Source organism: Protopterus annectens, chromosome 16.part0, assembly GCF_019279795.1.
Source record: "Protopterus annectens isolate FY-2018-M chromosome 16.part0, PAN1.0, whole genome shotgun sequence".
NCBI classification, from domain to species: Eukaryota; Metazoa; Chordata; order Ceratodontiformes; family Protopteridae; genus Protopterus; species Protopterus annectens.
Window position 1 is genome coordinate 523127121 of NC_056750.1, and position 21634 is coordinate 523148754.

A 21634-nucleotide genomic window follows, 5' to 3' on the forward strand; every position below is an offset into this window, starting at 1 on the left:
GAAGAAGAATGTGAACATGTTTGCGGATATCTGATACTCTTTGCTCTGTTAGCTTCGCGGAAAGATGAATTGTGTCAAAGGTGGCGCCTATAAAGGTAATGGACTGACAAGGCAACAAGGCAGATTTTTCGAAATTTATGGAAATGCCTAGAGCTTGGCAAGTTTGAATGGTGTAGTCTCTGGATATGAGAAGTTGACGCCTGGTGGTAGCGGTAAGGAGCCAGTCATCTAAATATGGAAACACCTGGAATCATTGTTGTCTCAGATGAGCCGTGACCACTGCCATGCATTTGGTGAACACTCGGGGGGCTGTAGTGTGACAAAAGGGCAGGGCTCTGAACTGATAGTGACTGGCTCCCAGCTGGAAGCGGAGGAAACTTCTGGAGCATCTGTGCATCTTGATATGATAGTACGCATCCTGAAGGTCTATTGAGCACATCCAATTGTCCTGACCCAAGAAGGGTAGAATGGACTGAAGCGCGACCATCCGGAATTTTGTTTTGTTTACAGACTTGTTTAGTCTGCTGAGATCCAATATCGGTCTCCAGTCCCCTGTCTTTTTTGGAACCAAAAATAATTTGGAGTAGATTCCGAATCCTTGCTGGTCTGCCAGGACTGGCTGGATGGCTCTTTTTGACAGCAGCTTTGATATTTCTAGCGCTGTTTGTTCCCTTAGACCGGGTGGAACATCTGGAAGGGGCCCTTTTGGTTGAGATGGGATGTGGACAAAGGGAATTTTGTAACCCTCGGATATAATCAACTGTACCCATTTGTCTTGAGTGAGAGAAAGCCAGGCTTCTGGATACAGTGATAATCTTCCCCGACTGCCTCCGAAGGTGGACAGTCGGGCAGCTCCTCAGGGATGCTGAAAAGGTTTGTCAGAGAGAGTCTCTCTCTGCTACCTTGATTTTGCGGACCCCCCCCTGCTCCTAGGGCGGCGTCTATTGCTGTTCCCCCCTCTGCCTCTAGAGGGGAACTGACTCCGTGCATCAGGCGAGACTCCCTGTGATTTGCGGAACCACATTTTCCTCCCCTTCTGATCCTTGGGATACAGTCTAGAAGGGGTAGAAAACCGGACTCTCACGGCAGAGAGAGTCTTGCCATCCTGTTTGCACCTAGTCAACGTGTCCTTCACCTGAGGTCCAAACAACGCTAAACCATCAAAAGGGGAATTGGTGAAGGACGCCTTGAAAGGGTCCGCAAAGTTACAAAGCCACATCCAGGCGTGACATCACAAAGCTACACCTGTGCCAGCGGCCCTACTCGCCCCATCGGCCGCATAGGAAAGAAACCGCATGGAGGAGTTGACGATTGAATTCAGGGTTGCCAACTGGGAGTTCATTTTGTCTCAAAACCCCTCAGTTGTTGGATCCTGCAAAGCATCACCCATTTCCTTGAGCATATCTCTCTGAAGACGGGTGAAGTGACACAAGTAGTTCAGCGAATGCATAGCAAAGGTCGCTGAGGAGAACATCCGCTTACCATACCTATCCATAGTCCTAGATTCCTTATTAGGAGGATGGATAGGTACCGAAGGATCGGCTAATTCCTTCTTAGTGGTTGTGGCCACCCCATAGCATCAACAGAGACGCCCTTGGATAAGAATTCTTTGTCCTTAGGAGCTGTAATAAACTTGGACGGCCGTCGTGGGGTAGGTTCCACCGTATCAGGGGCTGTCCACGCCTTGCTTGCCACCACTTCCATGAGGGGGTCAAAGGGAGGAGATACCCAGGAGGTGGAAGGGAGAGAGTCAAAAGCCTCAAGGTAGTCCGACTCATTCTCTGAAGGGTTAAGGGTGGACCAGTTCCCCCTCTGTCTAAGGATCTCAAGGATGTCTGAAAAGGAGACATCCTCAGAGGAGGACCGTGGGGACCCTTCCAACTCATCCAAGTCGGTATCCGAGGTGATAGACTAGGGGGAGTCAATATGCTTCCTCTTGCATTGTTTCTTCCGAGGGGGTTCCCCTGAAGGATCAGGAGAAGCCTCTGAAGAGGAGGATATTCCCAGTGGGGAAACTTGAGACGTTGGCTCTCTACGGTCTGGGACGAGAGGGTGGGTAGAGACCATCACAGGCACTGTAGAGGGAGGAGCTGAGGGAGCCGACCGTGGAGTAGACATCGGGTCTAGCACGATCCACATGACCTCAAAGGCGCCCCGATCAGGCGGGGCCAAAGATCCCCGCTCCGAAGAGACGAGGACTCCTCCCGGCACCGAAAGGGACGGCTCCGAGACAGATGTCGGGGTCGAGCTCACCAGCGCCGAAGCTCCGAGAGGGAGAACGGGCTCGGACAAGGGTCCGATGCCACTCGCCCCCTCGGAGCTGACGAGGGAAGCCCGGTGCCCAGATCCCTCCAAGGAGGAGATTGGAGCCGATTACGGAGCCGAAAGTGTAAGTATCGGCTCTGACGCACCGACAGTCATGGCTCCCAGAAGCTCCGGCTCCGAACTCATGGGAATCAGAGGAGGAACTGAGGAAGGGATGGGTATAGCCACTGACCATTGGGTAGGGCTATGCAGTATTTGGGCCAGTGCCTGGGACTTGAGAAGTTTGCTCACCACCCTCTCTAAGTCATGGTCAGACAGTCTGGAGGACCGAGAGGAGTGGGACCTATGGCTCCTCTCTGATAAGAGTGGAGATCCCGGGGCCAAGTGGATAGAGCCAATGGATGGGGATCTCGACCTCTTCCTAGTAGATGGTTCCAACAAAACTATCGGAGCCGTCTGAGTCTCGGACCTCTCGGCTCCAGCCGGAGCCAAGGTAACAGTTCAAACCTTCGAAACATCGGCTCCAGACAGAGTCGATGTTGAAGCAGCCTTAGAGCCACCAGCGGACGGCTCCGAAGCTGGAGCTGACGCCTTGGAAGGCTTAGAAGGTTTTCCTGATGCGGTCTGGGTCAGGGAGCCTTCAGGCTTTAATAAGCCTCGAAGTATCAGTTTATTTTTGCGTTCCTGCAGGACTCTTGGACTGAAAGCATGGCAGACAGAACAAGAGTCCTGCAGGTGCAAAGGTCCCAAGCAATATACACAAGAAGTGTGACCGTCTGTCAGAAACATTTTCTGACAGCACGAGTCACACTTCTTGAAGCCTGAGACCTTGGAGTCTTTAGACATCCTGAAGTGGCTGTAAAACACAGACACACACACACAGACACACCTTTAAAGAAAGGGGAAAACTAAGCCAATCACTCACACAATAAAGTATGACTAAGGGAAAGAAGTGAGGAGGGCCCGAAGGCCTAAGGAAATTAACAGGGGATAAACGTGAAAAACAATTAGGGGAACCCGAATGAAACTAGGGTAGATAACTAAAAAAAATATTTTGAGAAACTATCCTAAAGAAAAATAAGGGGATTTAGACTTTAACAACTATAAAAAGTCACTAACCTGCAGAGCTGGTAGAAACAAGCACCTCGCAGCTAAAGCGGCAAACGAGATCTGGGTATTTACCGCTTAGCATTGTGGGATATAGGGGAGCCTCGAGCCGGTAAAAATAGCTCTCGAGCTTTAGTATTGGCCGAGTCGGAGCCGAGGATCGGCTCTGAACCCATCCAGCAAGAATGAAGGCGAGATTGACAACTTAACATTGAATATTTTTGATTAGTATCAAAGTATGCTTGTCATCCTAGTAAACTTTATATAAAGAAATGTGCCTAGCAGTAAGCCTTTACTCGCATGCAATACAATGTAGCATACGCTCACCCTTGGTGGGTGACACCAGTAACAGACATTCTGAATTTATGCTAAACATCATGGCATTGCTAGCATTAGTAAGATGCATCGCACACTGTAAATATTCTATAAACTAAACAATTGGTTCTTACACAGCTATTTGTTTTGTTCCCTGTAATACAATACAACAGAGATATTAAATGGTGTACTTAAATTCAGTACACTGAATAAATAAATGTGCTGATATTCCCAAATTCTCACATCTCTGATTCTACAGTATATATTCTAAAATACAGCAACTTGCAAGGCAGTTTAAGTTATTTGAAAAAAAAATCAAATATTAAGATGCAACTGTAAGCAGTTAAAAAGGGAGTAGACATAATGTGAAAATATATACTTCTGCATCCTTTAGGTGAAAAGCTGAAGAAGCCAGTTTTACACTGATCACATGATAAGCCCTGCACTCCTGGAAGGCAGATACACTGGCCAGTGACTGGATCACAGTGGTTAGTTTGAGAACCAATTGGATGACAGTTGCATCTAGGAAAAAAATAGATACAAATTATTTCTAATTTGCTTTTAGCTTACTATAACAGTACAGAATATAAATTAAATTCTTTACTAATCTGTTGTAGCACAAAATGTTAGATATGAAGAATCATAGGCCTCAGATAATGTAAAGATTTTTTTGCAGATTTTGATGACAATGAAAAGGATGACAGTGTACTGTGAACTGATCATCACTATGCAAAACTGAATGGTAGAACCAGTATATTACAACTTAAGAAGGTCTCAGTACATAAAACCAAATTAATAGACAGTGCTGTTCACATAAGAAGCATGAATAACAACCACAGTTATCATATATTGTCAGCATGAATAATAACAGAACAACATTAACTTTGAAATAACTTTTCATAAACATCCATAAAATTATGCTATGGGAATTGTCCAGAATTAGTAATCATTAAGTGATGAAGGGAAAAATGTGGAACAGATGATATAGTGTGCAATGAATCTGGCTATGAAAAACACTGAACTTGTACTTTCTAGTTTAAATTATAGCCTGCTATTCATTTCAGTATGATTTAGTAGCTGTGTTGACTCAATTATAGTCTGCTATTTATTTCAGTATGATTTGGTAATTGTGTTGTCTGAAAATAAAGTTACATACTTAGCATAATAATAGATCAAGTCCATCCTATACAACGTATGGGTCCTTGAGCCCTACCTCTGATCTGATCTGGCTGATTTACTGCTCCAGCCTCAAGCCCTTCCTGAACTCTTTCCCATAATGCCCTGCTCCTCCCTGACTAACCCAGATTGCGTTTGGCACCCATAGCCAATTTGAACTGCCTTTGATTCCAAATAAAAAACACTTGCTCCCCATTTTGGCAGGGAGAAGGAGAGAGGACTGTCACTCTGGATGGTTTGCCCCAATGTAAAATCTCCTTTACTATCAGAGGGTTCAGGGACCACTCGTAAGAGTGGAGGAGAGTCTTGCTTAACCTGTCCACAAGATCAGGAATGTGTGTTGCAATCATAAAACTGTGACAGGACATTGCCTATTGCCACATCATCATGGCTTCTCAGCAGAGTGAGTAAGATGCAGTTCCCCCTGCTTGTTTATGTACTAGACTACTGTCATGTTGTCTGTCTAGAAATTGATCACCCCTAGAGGAAGACAATCCTGTAGCTCCTGCAACACAAGGAGGACAGTCCTCATCTCTAACGTAGTTCACGGCTCGAATCACGAAGGACCCGAAGACTCAGGCAGACGTTTTCTGAAGTCTGATTCTTTAGTCTGAAGGTTTCCCTAATAAGCTTATTTCTTCTGTCTGCCAAAATTCAAGGCCCAAAATCAGAACAAGTATCACAGGAGGCATTCAGATAAGCTACCCACTAAACAATCACATAGCTCATGGGAAATTTACAAATATAGTCAAAGTGTACCCAGAATTTAACATTTTATTATTAGGTAAAACGCTATGAAATTAACAAATCTTAACATGATCTTCACTGCACAACTAAAATACATTAAAAACTAGTTGTTGATATCAAAAAAGTTAGAAATAACTCAGAATGAAGGTAGAAAATAATCTAGTCAATCTCTCTATTCATAAAATCTTGTAGAAACTACCTAATGCTTTATTCATCTGATTACTTTAATTTGTAATATTTACGGTTAGCTTTATCTCCACCAACCAGATATGTGGGCTGAAATAAACTTAAAAACATTCCAAAATCATTCCTTCAGGGTGCTGTATTCACACAGTTGATAAGAATGTGCTGGTAAATCTCCCCTCATGTTGGTCTCCACTTCTACTCAGTCACCGTCGTCCTTCACAGTGTAGGTATGTGGCTAGTGTTATTACATTTCTGTTTGTTCAAAGCCTGTGTATAACAATGAAAAGCCCTTGGTAGTGTGCTATAGTTGTACAGATTTCATTTAAGTCAAGATAAGCTTTATGTATGTTCAGCCTGTGCCTTTTAACAAGTATGCATGTAATTTCAGTTGCTGGTGTTTTGGTATAACACTCTTTTATACTGATTAATCCAGTAAATGTTTGTTATGTAACTCTTTTATTGTGCTTATCAGTGTAGTGCAATATTCTGATAATTTGCTTTATACACTGTATTACTATACCTCCTGTAAAAACTATTTTGACCTTACATTCAGAAACTTTCTTACCATCTCTATAGTCGTACAACATCCTATATTCTCTTGCAATGACTCATCAGGGGCCTTCATCTGTCTCTAGGAATAAGTATTAACTTTATTGTCTCCATATAATACTGCAGTTCAGCAGAGTTTTTCCTCTTCTTTCCTTTCAGATTCTTTGGTCACTCCATCTAACCCTGACCCGATACTATAGGAGAACTCCTGAACGTTTTCACTGAGAAGATTGCCATTGTGCAATGTAATCCAAATTTTAACTTTAACTAGTCAAATATGTGTGTGCTTGTCCTCTGCTGGAAAGGGGCTGTGACATTCCTCCCAAGGGAATAGCCCTTTCACTCTAAGGACCACTTACTAATTTAGCCACTGTCCTTTTTCTTGAGTGATAGATTGCATTGTATATATCAGTCACTTAAGTCTCCCTAGCTGCCAGGTTTCTGTATTCAGTAAATAAAATAAAACCTGTTCTACTTTGTACCTCCTTGCTAATTGCTCTGTACCACTGATAAACTGATTGTTCTTCGTATTTGTCACCCAAACTTGACAAAGGAATACATTTTAAAGGTTAGTATGAGGTGCACAGAAAGTGTACACCTAGTGGTAACCTTTTTGAATACACATCGGCCTTAATGCTGCATGAAAATGTGCATCTCAACATCAAGCAGTCTCTGTGGCCATGCTACATGCTAATGAAGCAGTCTAGGGGAGTGGGATATCCTAATTAGCCATGTGCTTGCTCCCCCTAAGCTGTGTCAGTGAAGGCATTTACGTGCCAAGCCTATTTCATGTTGTCGCAGTGAACATGGCCAAAAGATTGTGTTCATCCATCACACTATAGCTAATTGCTGGAGAGATTAACGGTAAGGTATGGTTGGGGGGGGTTTGCCTGTGTGACTGTATGTGAGGGGATGCATGCACGAGTGTGTGTGTGTCTGTCTGGAAGGTGGTGTTAGGCAAGGTAGGTTTGTATGGCTATGTGTGACTGGATGAACAAATATCACAGGAGTCATTTAAATGAGCTACCCGCCAAACAAACACAAACATCACGGGAGTCTTGTGGAGGAATCTTATTCCTGCATTTTGTACATTTTGTAAAACAAGCGTTTATTTCAGTAGGATTTGATAATTCTGTTGTCTGTGTGTGTGTGGGTGGGTTGGAGTGGATGCCATACCGCCACACTCCCCCCAGACTAAATAACAGAGTCTACAACATTGGATGGAGGGGTACTACACACCAGGGTTTACTCTAAAAGTGTTGTGCCCTAATGATACTTTAACAGTATAAGGATCGGGGGGAGGGGGGCACTAGACACCAGGGATTTGTTTTTAAAACTGTAATTAAAAAAAAATACAAAACTACATAAGAGAAAAAGGGATTTGAACCACACACCATTGGAATGACAGACCTCTGTATTATCTAGCTGCAGTAACTGATACATTAGTGCAGTAGGTATTTATTACACATATATTTAGAAACACAGGCATTATGCATTGCCTGCAACACATCATCACATACAAGGGTAAGGGATGGCAAACATTAGGCATGCTTCTCAACCTTGAAGCTTTTGCCCTAGCAAGAAATTACTGGAGGATGCAGTGTGTGAAACTCAAATGTTTGGCATTGTGGACTGACTATGATCATCCCTGAATTACTGGAGAGGGGGAGGGATGGCAAACATTAGGCATGCTTCCCAACCTTGAAGCTTTTGCCCTAGCAAGAAATTACTGGAGGATGCAGTGTGTGAAACTCAAATGTTTGGCATTGTGGACTGACTATGATCATCCCTAAATTACTTGGGAAGGGGAAAAGAAGACATTGTACAGGATCTGACAACATGAGCAGGTAGAGGTAAGAGGTAAGGGGTAAGGGGTAAGTGGTGTGTGTGTGTGTGTTTTGTGTGTACAAGAGTGACTGGAGGGTGCCAACACTATTACCTGCCAAGGGAAATGATGATCTGCACCATGTGGCAGGTAAACATAATTCAGAGACATGCAAATTAGCCCATACTGAGGTCTTTCTTCATTGTGGTTAATGTGGCTTTGAACTACAAAATAGAGCACTGTGGTAACAAGACCTTTTTAACAGGGACCTTATGACCCATGTTAAGGATCTTAATGAATCAATGGGAAAGTCTCAAATACTTTTTATTTCTTGCCTCTTAACTCTCCCTAATTTTCAAGGACATCCCAAATTGTTGCTCAAAATGTTGCTCTACCTTTCTAAAGTCTGTGTTTTTTTTGAGTAGCCACGGTAAATTACTGTCAAAAATAATGAAAATGTTTAAAGTTACAAACATCTGTTACTTTACTAAATCCATATTACTTTAAGTTCCCTTATTCTGTCATTCTTTTTAAGTCAACAGCACTGTTATTTGAAAAAATGTTCCTTACTTACATCCTTAGTCACTGATGAGATTTAAGTTTGTCTTGGATTGTGGAAATCAGAGGCAGAGAAGTATAGGCAGCAAGACTACATTTAACTTGTGAAGAAATTGCTAGGGCACAATTTTACCAGCACATAATGCAACCATACATAAACTGATAAATGAATAAATAATGAAACTATTGTACTTATTGAAAGAAGGCATTTAGGCATCAGAGTGTCATAAAACAAGAAAATACTTCTTTTGATGACACTGGACTGGACATTAACTTCAAAAGAACCAAGACCGTGCATGAGCAAAAGTGTTTTATTACCAATGTGCCAGAAGGCATCCGTCATGTGAAGTGACTGCATCCAGGCGACCTGTGATAGTCATAGTAGGATCCAGGTGACCTGTGCCAGTTGAATTATGGATCTTGATGTAACAGATGTGCTTACTCAAGATGGAATGAAGGCATTCCATTCCTTTCAGAACCAGATAAAGAAGCAGAACCCTAGGACTTGTTTTGATGGACAGCAACCTTTATGGTCTCTGAGGATACTGCCTAAGCCTCTCTCAAAAGCTCAGCAGAGATAGTTTCACTGCTGAGTAGAGCATTTTCTGGGGAGAACTTAATAGCACTAAGACATGGTCAACCATTGCAAAGTCTAGAACACAATAAGCCTTGGTAATGGTCATCTGAGCAGAGTAAGTGTGGAATACTGCTCTCCTCACAGATATCCATATATAGTAATCAAGACTGACTGCTAGACAGTGAATGTTCACAATCAACCTGGTGGTTACATACATACACACACACACACACACACACACACATACATACAAATATTTCAAGCATGGGCAATAATGTCCTTCTGGCCTGACAATATACTAAAAAAAGAAGTTATATACTTACCATAACGCTCCATGTGCGTTGTTCATCTCACCTTCATTCTTACAGATGGGTTCGGAGCTGATCCTCGGCTCCAAGTCAGCCAACTACAAAGCTCGAGGTCTTCAGACAGCTCAAGGCCAAGTCCCTATCCCATGATGCACCTTGAGTTACCTCAGATCTTGTCTTCTGCCGATAATACCATATGCCATTCTGTCACTTTTTAAGGTAAAAAGTGTAGGAAGAGAAAACAACCATGATAAAACCAGAATCTCGGTCCTCAAAAAAAACTGGAGGGGGTAGGAGGGTGGGAAGGAAGAATGAAGGCGAGATGAGCAACTCACATGGAATGTTATGGTGAGTACATAACTTCTTTATGTGAAGTTGTTCTATCTCGCCATTCATTCTTACAGATGGGTAGCATCCCAAGCACCATCCCTTCTTGGGTGGTTCATGGGAGTATGTTTCTCAGGACAGTAGAACCAAAGGAGGCCCTGTCCCTGGAGGCCCTATCGACTTTGTAATGAGTGATAAAGGTATGAGGCTTTGACCAAGTGGCTGCTGCACAAATATTTTCTATTGGTAGCCTAGCTGAAAATGCAGAAGATGTGGACACAGCCCTGGTTGAATGAGCCTTAATTTTGTGTTGTAGAGGAAAACTGGCAGTTGAGTAAGCAAAAGTGATGCAATCAGATAACCACTTGGATAGAGTTGTTTTTGTCATAGGCATACCTTTTCTAGAATATGAAAAGGAAACAAAAAGTTGTTCGGATCTTGTGAATTCTTTAGTTCTTTCTAGGTAAAATTCGAGTTGTCTGTGAACATCAGGTTTGTGCAGCATATACTCCAAATTGTTGGTGTGTTTAGGGAAAACACTGGTAAATCTATAGTTTGGTTAAGGTTAGCTTCAGTACAAACTTTGGGTAAGAATGAAGGATTTGTACGCAATGAAACTGTGATTATGAAAAACCAAATACAGAGGTTTTATAGACAAGGCTTGTAGTTCTGAGGGTCTTTGAGCAGACGTGATGGCTACTAAAAAGATGACTCTCTCTTTGCAAACTCTGTAGGTAGATCCTAGAACTCACTTCCAGCTGCCATTATTTTAATCTCCTCTCTAGGTCAATTTAAAACTAGACTCAAACAATATCTGGCACTAAACTGGCTATGTCACTGTATCAAGCCTGGCTAACTCTCTTCTAGATTGTGTAAAATCTATTAATCAGCTACTGTTTAATTTACCTTTGACTTTCACCAGGGTTTAACTCTAACCTGTGGAACATGTTTATTGTTTGCTTATGTACTCTTTGTCAAAATTATAATTGTAACATGTTTTTAATGTTTCTGTTTACCTTGGAGCTTTTCTCCCCGAGCGTCCTCTGAAAATGAACATGCATCCAGTCAGACTATCCCAGTCAACAAATGTAAAATAAAATAAATAAATAAAAATAAAATAGTCTTCCAAGATAAAAAATTCAAATCGCATGAAGAATGAAGAAGCTGTTTCAAATTATGGTAGAATAATGCGTAAAAGCATAACATTTAGGTTCCAGGGGGTATAAGGGGATTTAACTGGTGGTCTAAGATGGAAAGTCGCTTTGAGAAAGGCTTTGGATAGCTTGTGTGATATTATGTTAAAGCCTTCAGTATCAAGATGAAAGTTAGAGATGGTAGCAAGCTGCACACGAATTGTAGCTGCCACTGCTCCTTTGCTGAAGAGCATAGTTAAAAATTCTAAAATAGAAGAAATAGAGGCTTGGTAAGGATCAATGTTATTCTGAGAAGCCCATATGGAAAATCTCCTCCATTTGCTGAGATACAACTTTCTAGTAAAGGATTTATGAGAAGATATTAAGATATGTTGCATTTCGTTTGAGAGGTTATGGAACCTGGCTATGTTGGGAATTGGAGCAGCCAAGCTGTCAATTTTAGGGAGTGAAGAGAGGGATGAAGAGTCCCCAACAAGTGCATCAGAAGGTCCTGAATTGGGTCCAGAATCCAAGGCTCCTCCAACAGATGAGGTCGAAGGAAGGGGAACCAAATCTGACAAGGAGAATGAGAGGCTATTAGAATTATGGCCCTTCACAGGGCTTTGGCTTTCTGTAGTACTTTGGGTATCAGAGGAATTGGTGGGAATGCATAAAGGAGACCTGGAGGCCAATCGTGTACAAGTGGGTCCCTTGGGGAATCTTCCAGGAGGGGAAATTAGGACAAAGTAGCTTCTGCATTTTGTGTTCATGGGGGATGCAAAGAGATTGCAGCAAGGCTGGCCCCATTTGCGGAATATTCTTTCCGCTATTTCTTTTTTGAGAGACCACTCATGAGTCAATAAGATTCCCCTGCTTAGTTTGTCTGCAATCATGTTGGATTTCCCCGAGATGGGCATTGCTATCAGAAAGCACTGGGTGGATGTAGCCCACTGCCATACTCTTACGGCCTCTCGTAAAAGGGGATAAGACCTTGTTCCTCCTTGTTTGTTCAAGTACCAGACTACCGACATATTGTCCATCTGAATCGCAATTGTCCCCAGAGGAAGAGAGTCCTGAAAGTACTGCAATGCCAAGAGTACCACTCTCATCTCCAGGACATTGATGTGCAGATGTGTCTCTTGTTCGGTCCAAGTGCCTTGGGCTGTTCTTCCCTGAAAATGCCCTCCCACCCAATCAGGGAAGCGTCCGTGGTCACCGAGGCCGATGGTGATGGTAGGATAAAAGGACGACCTATCGTTACTTGGAGAGAGGTCAACCACTACTGAAGATCCTTTTGACATGTGTTTGCTAGAATAATGAGATGTGACATTGGGAGATCTTGATAAGACCATTGCGTGAACAGATGCCACTGTAGAATCCGCATGTGCATACGACCCAACGGAATCACTGTTATTGCAGCTGCCATTGTCCCCAACAACTTTAGCACTTCTGAGGCTGGCACCTTGTCTCTGGATATGACATTCTGAATTTGCTGATGAAGTGTTGATATCCTTTCTGATGGACATTTTAAAGTGGTGGTAGTGGTGTCCAATTCTTCTCCGATAAAAACGATATGCTGTGATGGCAACAAGGCAGATTTTTCTGAGTTTATGGTAATCTCCAGTTGATTGCAAAGAGTAAGTGTGGTGTCCCTGGCTTGTATCATCTGATGCCTGGTGGTGGGGTGGTGAAAAGCCAATCTGTATGGAAACACCTGGAATCCAAAACGCCTCAGGTGAGCAGTGACCACTGCCATACATTTGGTGAACATTCTGGGGGCTGTAGTGAGACCAAAAGGCAGGGATCGAAACTGGTAATGACTGGCTCCCAGCCAGAAGCGCAGATGATCCCTGGATGGTCTGGCCATTTTTATGTGGTAGCACGCATCCTGTAGATCTATCAAGCACATCCGATTGTCTTTCCCTAAGAAGGGAAGTATTGACTGTAGTGTGACCATCCAGAACTTCTTCTCCTTGACAGATCTGTTTAGTCTGCTGAAGTCCAAAATAGGTCTCCAGTCCCCTGTCTTTTTGGAACTAAAAAGAATCTTGAGTAAGTTCACGATCCTATCTGGTCTGCTGGGATTGGTTGGATGACTTTTTCCTAGCAACGTTTGGACCTCTACTGTTGCTTGTTCCCTATAACTGGGTGGAACGTCTGGGATTTTTGTTATCAATGGGGGGAGTGGCGAAGGGAATACAATATGCTCTGGAAACTATGCTTTGTACCCAGCTGTCATTTATTTTGAGACAGGTGTCTGGATACAAAGATAAGTGACCCCAAACTGCCTCCAGAGTAGGACAGTTGGGCCTCTTTTTAGGAGTGCTGGTAGGGATTCCCAAAGAACTGGTCTCTGTCGCCCTGGTTTTGTGGACCCCCTCTGCCGTGAGGGTGGCATCTTCCATTATTGCCACCTCCTCTGCCCCTGGAGGGGGGTTCATCACGTGTGTCCAGAAAGGCTCCTTGGGCATTTCAGAACCAAATGTTTCCTCCCTTTTGACCCTTAGGGTAGGGTCTAGTAGGGGTGGAAAAATGGACTCTGACAGCAGACAGAGTCTTTCCTTCCTGCTCACACCTGGTCAAAGTTTCCTTAACTTTGGGCCCTAAAAGAGACGAGCCATCAAAAGGGGTGTTGACAAAGGATGACTTAAAGGGCTCTGCAAAGGAACATAAACACATCCAGGAGTGTCTACTAAGAGCAATTCCTGTACCCGCTGCCTTACTCAGTCCATTAGTTGCATATGAAATCAGACACAGAAGAGTTCACTTTGGAACTAAAGGTAGCAAGCTGGGACGCAACCTTGTCTGAAGCTCCCTCAGCTACCGTACCCTAAAGAGTATCTCCAAGCTCTTTTAGGAGGTCTCTTTGCAGTCTTGTGAAATGTGTAAGTTAGTTCAGTGCATGGCAAAAGTCACTGAAATATACATGCTCTTCCCATACTTATCCATGATCCTAGAGTCTCTGTTAGGAGGATGGATAAAGGAAGAAGTTTCTGACATCTCCTTTTTGGTGGCTGCCACCACCACTCTGGCATCAACAGGCACTCCCTTAGTGAGAAAGGTATTATTATGAGGGGTAGAAATAAAATTATTGGGCCTCCTAGGGACTGGCTTCATGGTGTCTGGAGACTCCCATGCCCTTCATGAGACCAGCTCCATAAGCTCATTGAAGGGAGGAGACACCCAAGAGGTGGAGGGCTGAGACCCGAAAGCTTTCAGGAGGACCAACCCATTTTCAGTAAGGTTGGTGGGCTTTCAGCCACCCCCCTGCTTAAGGATTTCCAATATATCTGCAAATGAGATATCTTCAGAGGGGGACTGTGTGGACCCTTCTGAGTCATCTAAGTCAGTGTCAGATGTGAGAGACTCCTGCGGGGAGTTTAGATGCTTCCTCTTGCAAATTCTCTTCCGGGGGACCTTATCAGTGGGAGCTTCTGGTGAGGTCTCAGAAGAGCAGTGACCACCCAGTGGGGCTTCCTGAGGCTCAGGGTCTCTATGCTTCAAAGGCATCTGTGAGACAGAAGTAGACACAGGTACTTTTGGGGAAGAGGTAGTTGGGTCCTGAAGTTGTGGATGTTCTCTTGGCCTCAAAAGCACCTCTGCTCTGGTGAGAAGGAACCACTGGATCTGAAGAAACAGATGATTTCCTCAGCACCGGAACAGTGGGCTCCAGTCCAGAGGTAGGAGCCGAACTCATCCGAGCCGAAGCCCCAAGAGGCAAAATCGGAACCAACAGGTTGGTCCAACTATCCTACTGGACCCTACTGGCGAGTGTCATCTCCTAGACTCCTCGATGGATGCTGAGGAAGTCTGAGTAATCGGAGCCAATGCCACTGGAGCAGGCGTCGGTTCCGAAGGCTCCACAATCATAAGGTACAACTCATCCGGCTCTGATGGACCAGTATTGCTCGGAGGAGGAAAAGAAGTAGATGGAGGAACACTTTTCGGTTCCGAAACCACTTGGGTTGGAACCGATAAACATTTGGCAAATGCCAGTGCCTGTAACAAATTCTGCACCAGATGATCCACATCCAAATCAGATAGGCTTATTGAGGACCGAGATGAATGGATTGAGGGTGGTACCGATCATAGGATTGGTGACTTCAGTACTGTGGAGACAGGTTCCAGGACTGGGTATCAGCTATGAAAAGATAAGACACTCAGCTCCAAAGGCTGTGGAGCTAATGCCGAAGGTTTTTTTTGATTTTGACGAATCCGATGATGAAGCCTTAGAGGACTTGGAAGATTTGTGAGATTGACTAGCTTTATCATGGTCGCCCAAAGCTTCTTTTATGGAGGATTTTAATAGCTCTCTATCAATTAACTTTCTTTTTCTTTCATGAAGTACATGGCTACTAAAGGAATGGCAGATGGAGCAACTCTCTTGCAATGCAAAGCACCCAAACAATAAACATAATTAACATGACCATCGGTCACAAACATCTTTTGTCCATACTTTGGACATTTTTTAAACCCAGACTTGGGTTGTTTCTCCTTATCCTGGTAAGCCATGAAAAATATTTAAATGCATACAAGAAAACTTGTATTATCAAAAAATGCGCACACACACACACACACACACACACACACACACACACACACACACACACACACACACACACACGTGTTCAACAACTTCAAACAACACTATGCAATTTAAACAGTAAGCAGCCCTTAAAAAAACAAATGGGTTCTATAAAGTTAAATATTAACTATCTTTTAGTATAAACACACTCTAAAGGCTATAAATCTCTGCTAAAACACACTTCTAAACTATTAAACCTTATTCTAATCTATAAAAAGGCACACCAAACAAAGGGAAGGGAGTTACTAAAGGCCTATATAAATGACTGCCAAAAGGACTATAAGGAACAATCACAATAAAAGCTAATACTAGTTTAACAATATATTAAAAGTTATAAAGTTGAAAAGTATTATTAAAGAGGAATTTTTTCTAGAAAAGATATTATACTGGCCCGAGCTGTGAGGAAACCTCCAATCTGTTGCAGCGGCAAACTAGATCTGGGGTAACTCAAGGTGCATCATGGGATAGGGACTTGGCCTTGAGCTGTCTGAAGACCTCAAGCTTTGTAGTTGGCCGACTCGGAGCAGAGGATCAGCTATGAACCCATCAGTAAGAATGAACGGTGAGATAGAACAACTTCACATCAGTTGTTCCCATAATAAGTGCCCGGGCTGTTCTTAAAAATATCTAAACAAGTGCTTATTTTAATGAAATTTGGTAGTCTATTCCATGTATCAGCTACTCTCTCAGATAACCAATTAGTAAACTTGTCATTCCTGTAAAACAAGAAGAACACTCGGATGACCGGTTGCCACTTTAACACACCAGTGTTTATTGAAATATATAAAATTCCACTCCAACAGCCACAGTTAAAACAAAGAACACTCCAAATCCAATATGCTTTCATCAGTAGTGTCACAGACTTTATCAGATAACCCTAAACCAGTCAAACTTTCCTATATATATATATATATATATATATATATATATATATATATATATATATATATGGATTCACTTCATAACATTGAAATATCAAAATACTGAAACTCAAAACACTGAAACCATAATACTGAAAGCTCAAAATACTGAATACTCAAAATACTGAAACTCAAAATACTGAAAACACATATTATGCGTAAACTCAGCTTAAACAACATAAATCATAACAATTTCTACCAAATATAACCAGGGGGGCAAGCCCCCCTGCACCCCCCATGTGGGCTGCGTCCCCACACCCCTGCTAATTAAATATATCAACTCCAAGATTGCACATAGTGTAGTTAAGTGCAATCTTGGAGTAGATATATATAATTAGCAGGGGGTGGGGGGGTGCAGGGGGGCTTGCCCCCCTGCATATATTTGGTAGAAATTGTTATGATTTATGTTGTTTAAGCTGAGTTTACGCATAATATGTGTTTTCAGTATTTTGAGTTTCAGTATTTTGAGTATTCAGTATTTTGAGCTTTCAGTATTTTGGTCTTCAGTATTATGAAGTTTTGTCATTTTCAGTATTTTGAAGTTTCAGTGTTATGAAGTGAATCCATATATATATATATATATATATATATATATATATATATATATATATATACATAAACCATCACATTAAAACATAAATTAATCAAATAAATCAAATGGTCTTTGTCAAAATTTTCTAGGGAGAACATATACCTCTCAATAATACCATATTAATAAATACACTAAAATATGTATACAAATAGACATCCCCTATTAAAATGCTATTTTAAAATCTCATCCTTATAAATAAATAAAAAAAAATTATAGGAATAAAAAATAATGTTTAAATACTCAAACTGTATACAGTCAATCATATAACAATGCCTCCATCTAGTGGTAAAAAATGATAAAAGCATGTATAAAAAAGACCAGTGCATAAAATAATATTATATATGTATGTTAATTAAAAACATATACGTTTAATGTACCTAATTTGTTATAACTTAGCTGATATCAATTTCAAAACCGGGGCAAGGGAGACCATATCATTTAAGCCTGGCCATTTGTTGGCTTCTAATATGATTTGCTAATATACTTCTCTATATTCTAGCTTTGTCTCCCAAGCGCCACCCCTAACATGCATTGGAACATCCTCTAATAAAAAAATACAAATCTAGCAGTTTGACATGAGAGGGTATGCTTAGAAAGTGCATTTCTCTGGTTTTCTTTTTTTATATCATAGACATGCTTATAGATCCTTTTCCTAATATTCCTTTAAGTTTTGCCTATGTAAAATGCTTCACATTTCTCACATAGTGCAATATATACTATCCCTTTAGTATCACAATTGTAGTAAGACTTTGCTACAATGTGTATATCTCTCCTGCTAGCATATATATCTATACTGTTAGCAATAAAAGGACATTGCTGACAAAAGCCGCATTTAAAAGTTCGTACTTTATTTCTTTTGTTACAGCTACTTTGATTTTTCTCTAAAATATCCTCAATACTATGCCCCTTCCTAAATATGTACTTTAATGGCTTATCAAAAATAAAATTCAAATCTGAAAAATTTTCAAATCTAGCCCATTCTTTAACAAAAATGTCTCTAATAACATGGGCGTCTCCATTATAATCTGTAATAAAAGCACTTCCATATTATTCACTTCCCACATTAAACTTTTCAGTAGTCCCCGCATGAGTACTGTTTAAGAAAACATCATTCACACCTAAAATGGGAGCAAATATATCCTTTCTTCCCCCTAGCACCTCTTTTGCGTACCTCATTAATTAAATGTTTGGGGTATCCTCTTTCCAAAAACATACTTTTTAAAAGATTGCATTTACTAGAAAAACCATTATCGTCAGATGTCATCCTACTACCTCTAAGAAATTGTCCTTTTACTATACTTCTCTTCTGGGAGTGTGAATGTGCACTAAAAGTAATGACTTTCAGCTTTTCCCAGTTAGGGGTCACCACAGAGGAACTCCAGACCGCTAATGATTGGCAGTGGATTTTTACGGTTCCGAGTTGCCAGCCTGACACCCAACTTTCAAGGAAGGCACACCCATTCATGTGCTCACCTACCTGCATGTTTTTTACGTCACTCGACTGCGGGGAGGACATAAAGACTCCACACAGAAGGCGCTCCAGCCGAGAATCGAACAGGAGAACCTCTTCCTGTGTGGTGACAACGCTAACCACTGTACCACCAAGGTAACACTTGATAACACTGGTGATCTGTGTTCCTCTTGTCAAAAGTTGGATGATTTGCTTACCGTTATTAGTAGTAAATCTAGACTTACTGATGACGGTTGTACTCATGCAATTGGCACAGCTCAAAGAACTGTTGTTACATATATTAATGACAGGCCTGATGAAATAAATAATGTTAGGCAAAGAGAAAATAGAACACTTTTAGCAAAGGAAGTGTCTATTGTCAATAAAGATGAACCCCTACTGAACAAAATAATACCACTTGCAACTTTTGAATTCTGGATGCGTGTTTTCAGTAATCTGAGAATTTACAGCATACTGAAGAAAATAAAAAAAAGAAAGGAAGAAGTTCACAACAAATAACAATGAAGAAAAAAAAACTGAAATGCCTATAAGGCAAAGAGAATACATACTAAAAGAACACTGCTTTGTTATATCACACACACATATTACAGGGAATGATAACATTTTTCTACCAGAAACAGAGAAAAACATTATCTTTCCAAAAGAAAAGGTTGAAAAAAGAGGCAAGGTACAGGTGAAATAGAAGAAATCAAAATTTAAAGTGGAAGGATTGAAGAACATTCTCTAAGAATAAAGAGGACAAAGATGGAAACAGGCAATATGGGTCAAGCTGTGGAGCCTAATTATGGGCATACATATGTTTAGACAGGATGGCATGCACTTGTCAAGAACTGGGGAGATAATTTTTGCAGCAAATATTTTGCAGTATTTGATAAACACAAGGCAGGATTTTTCCCAGGTTGAAAATGTTAACAGTTCACAGATAGCAACATATACAAGGAGCATTAATCTTAATTTTTTTATTGGAAAATGTGTTATATTCCCATGAGATTGATGTTGTTATTGTTTGTGAACCATGGTTAAAGAACAGTGACTTGAAACCTAGTTTGGTCAGGTATAAATATTTTTACTGTAACAGACATTCTAACAAAATCATGTGGAGTTGTTATCATCAGGATTAAAGATTGTTATGAGATCTGTGATTATTACATGTTCAGTGATAATACCAATACTGTACTGTGACACTAAAGACTAGAACATATAACACTTGATGGAGTGTATAAATCACCAAAGTCAAGTGCTAATGACCTAGAGGAATTCATACATTTCTTGTATGAATGACAGGAGGGAAGAATAATAATGGATTGGGATTTTAATTTATCAGAAATAGACTGGAATGATATTGATGCAGCAACATTAGTAAGGAGATTATTTACAACATATGTTCGGGAACAACAACTGCTTCAGATTGTAAAAAAGCCTACCAGGGAATGGAACATAATAGACAATGTATCTCGAGTTCAACTAGCTTTTTAAAATTCACATATAGTATTGGGCACAACAGTGTGAACTATTTGGACTTTACAATTCAGAAGAAGAGAGATAGTATTACATCCAAAGTTTATAGAAACGACACCTATTCAAATTCTTATTTACACTTTACTTAGAAAATAACTTACTTACTAAAGAAGACCTTTAAATATACAAAGCATTTAGAACACTGTACAAGATACTTGTGCTTTGGCAAATCATTAATGGCATGTTCATTTAAGAAATCCATTTTCAGCTGCAAATAAATAAAGGATTCTAAAAGAAAAGGATAATTAAACATCAGTTACCACAGAATTTACAGAGATTGTAAATCAATTTCCATGAAAAAAATCACAAACAATATGCAACTAAAAATAAAATTTAGTAGAATGAAGCTGTTGGTCTAACAGTACCAGTTGTGAAAGTCACACAAACGCTGGAATTCCTTTACATTCTGCTCACTATCGCTCACAGTCACACCTCTTTTTTTAACAGTAAAGATTAATAAATTACAAACCTACACAGGACTGTTTCAGATAAACTCTGGACTGTTGTCTGCCTGTGTGAATTAATATAGCAATAACCCACGCCTGGGTGTGGGTAATGCTGGATTTATCCACAGTTGGCGTGGTTTGGTCCCAAGGGCGAAGCCCGAGGGACCAAACAAAGCCAACCGTGGGTAAATACAGCATTACCCACACCCAGAAGTGGGTTATTGCTATTATACCATGACATTATTTAAGAAACAAAACTATTACTTTTCTTAAATAATGGCATAGTATAATGCCTGTTTACTGCCCTTCCACAGATGTTTGGCATCCGCGGCAGTTCTGATGTACTGCGCGCCTGTGCAGTACATCAGAGCTGTGGGCAAAAGCAACGGAGAAAGCAAGATCTCCGTTGCTTTTTTTTACTGTTTCGCTATGTTAAATGGGTTTAACATAGCGAGACAGCTTTAAAATAAGCAATGGAGATGTCCGTTGCTTATTTTAGAACTGTCTCGCTATGTTAAACCCATTTAACATAGCGAAACAGTAAAAAGCAACGGAGATCTTGCTTTCTCCGTTACTTTTTTTTTAAAACCTGTCTCGCTATGTTAAATGGGTTTAGCATAGCGAGACAGCTTTAAAATAAGCAACGGTGATCTCCGTTGCTTATTTTAAAGCTGTCTCGCTATGTTAAACTCATTTAACATAGCGAGACAGTGTTTTAAAAGTAGAGTCATACTAATGGAAAAAAGTCCGGGCGACCGGACCTTTTTCCATTAGTATAATTCGATTTTCAATGTGCACGCTGGCCAATCAGCGTGCACGTTTTGGGGGGGGTCATGGTATAATAGCTGATTAGGACTCTTGAGATGGCTAGAATTTGCCTAGCTAAACTAACAACAAACAGTGAAAATCAGAGGTAAAACAATAAAATATAAATAAGTAAATTTTCTTGACTACAAGCTATCCCATTCTTCCTACAAGCGGTAAATATAAATGAAAATAAATCTTCACTTACCAGGCATCTGCATAGTC

The 21634-nt window shown here is 41.1% G+C and overlaps 1 protein-coding gene across 2 annotated transcripts in view; it reads right to left on the minus strand.

Moving 5' to 3' along the window:
* The window catches only part of LAMC3 (laminin subunit gamma 3), a 4228426-nt gene that overhangs the window by 1056376 nt on the left and 3150416 nt on the right, over positions 1-21634 (minus strand). For both annotated transcript variants that reach the window (XM_044058389.1, XM_044058388.1), the window contains one exon: positions 4067-4209. In XM_044058389.1, the coding sequence (XP_043914324.1) occupies positions 4067-4209 (143 nt within the window). The remainder of the gene's footprint in view (positions 1-4066; positions 4210-21634) is intronic.